Source organism: Sinocyclocheilus rhinocerous, unplaced genomic scaffold (genome assembly GCF_001515625.1).
Source record: "Sinocyclocheilus rhinocerous isolate Xijiao unplaced genomic scaffold, SAMN03320098_v1.1 C35350547, whole genome shotgun sequence".
NCBI lineage: Eukaryota > Metazoa > Chordata > Actinopteri > Cypriniformes > Cyprinidae > Sinocyclocheilus > Sinocyclocheilus rhinocerous.
Window position 1 is genome coordinate 1 of NW_015748363.1, and position 450 is coordinate 450.

At 53.8% G+C, this 450-nt stretch overlaps 1 protein-coding gene across 1 annotated transcript; it reads left to right on the forward strand.

Annotated features, from left to right (window-relative positions):
* Positions 1–27: 27 nt before the first annotated feature.
* Positions 28–447, forward strand: LOC107734825 (putative dimethylaniline monooxygenase [N-oxide-forming] 6; the record flags this gene model as incomplete). Its single annotated transcript, XM_016546731.1, has 1 exon — positions 28–447. A coding segment is annotated over one exon (420 nt), but the record flags the coding sequence as incomplete, so codon positions are not given.
* Between the last annotated feature and the right edge of the window lie 3 nt (positions 448–450).

A 450-nucleotide genomic window follows, 5' to 3' on the forward strand; every position in this document is an offset into this window, starting at 1 on the left:
TTGATCTTAATCGTGTTCTCGTGCAGGTATGTGGCTGCCCAGAGACACACCATCCAGGTGGACTACATCCCCTACATGGATGAGTTGGCTAAACAAGTGGGAGTCCATCCTTCTATCCTGAAGTTGCTCCTGACAGACCCTAGACTGGCTCTGAATGTCATCTTTGGGCCCTGCACCCCGTACCAGTTTCGTCTTCACGGGCCGGGCCGATGGGAAGGTGCACGTCAGGCCATCCTGACTCAGTGGGATCGAGTCAACGAGCCCCTGAGAACACGCTGTACACCAGAGCCGCAGTCACAGCGCTCCTCTCTTTCACTCATATTCTCAGTGTCTGTTGCAGCGCTGCTGTCTGCTCTGTATTACAGCAGAGCCAGTCTGCACACACTCATAGCAGATCCTTCATCACTCCTGGACAAGATCAGGGCTTTTGTACCATTGCCACTGACCACA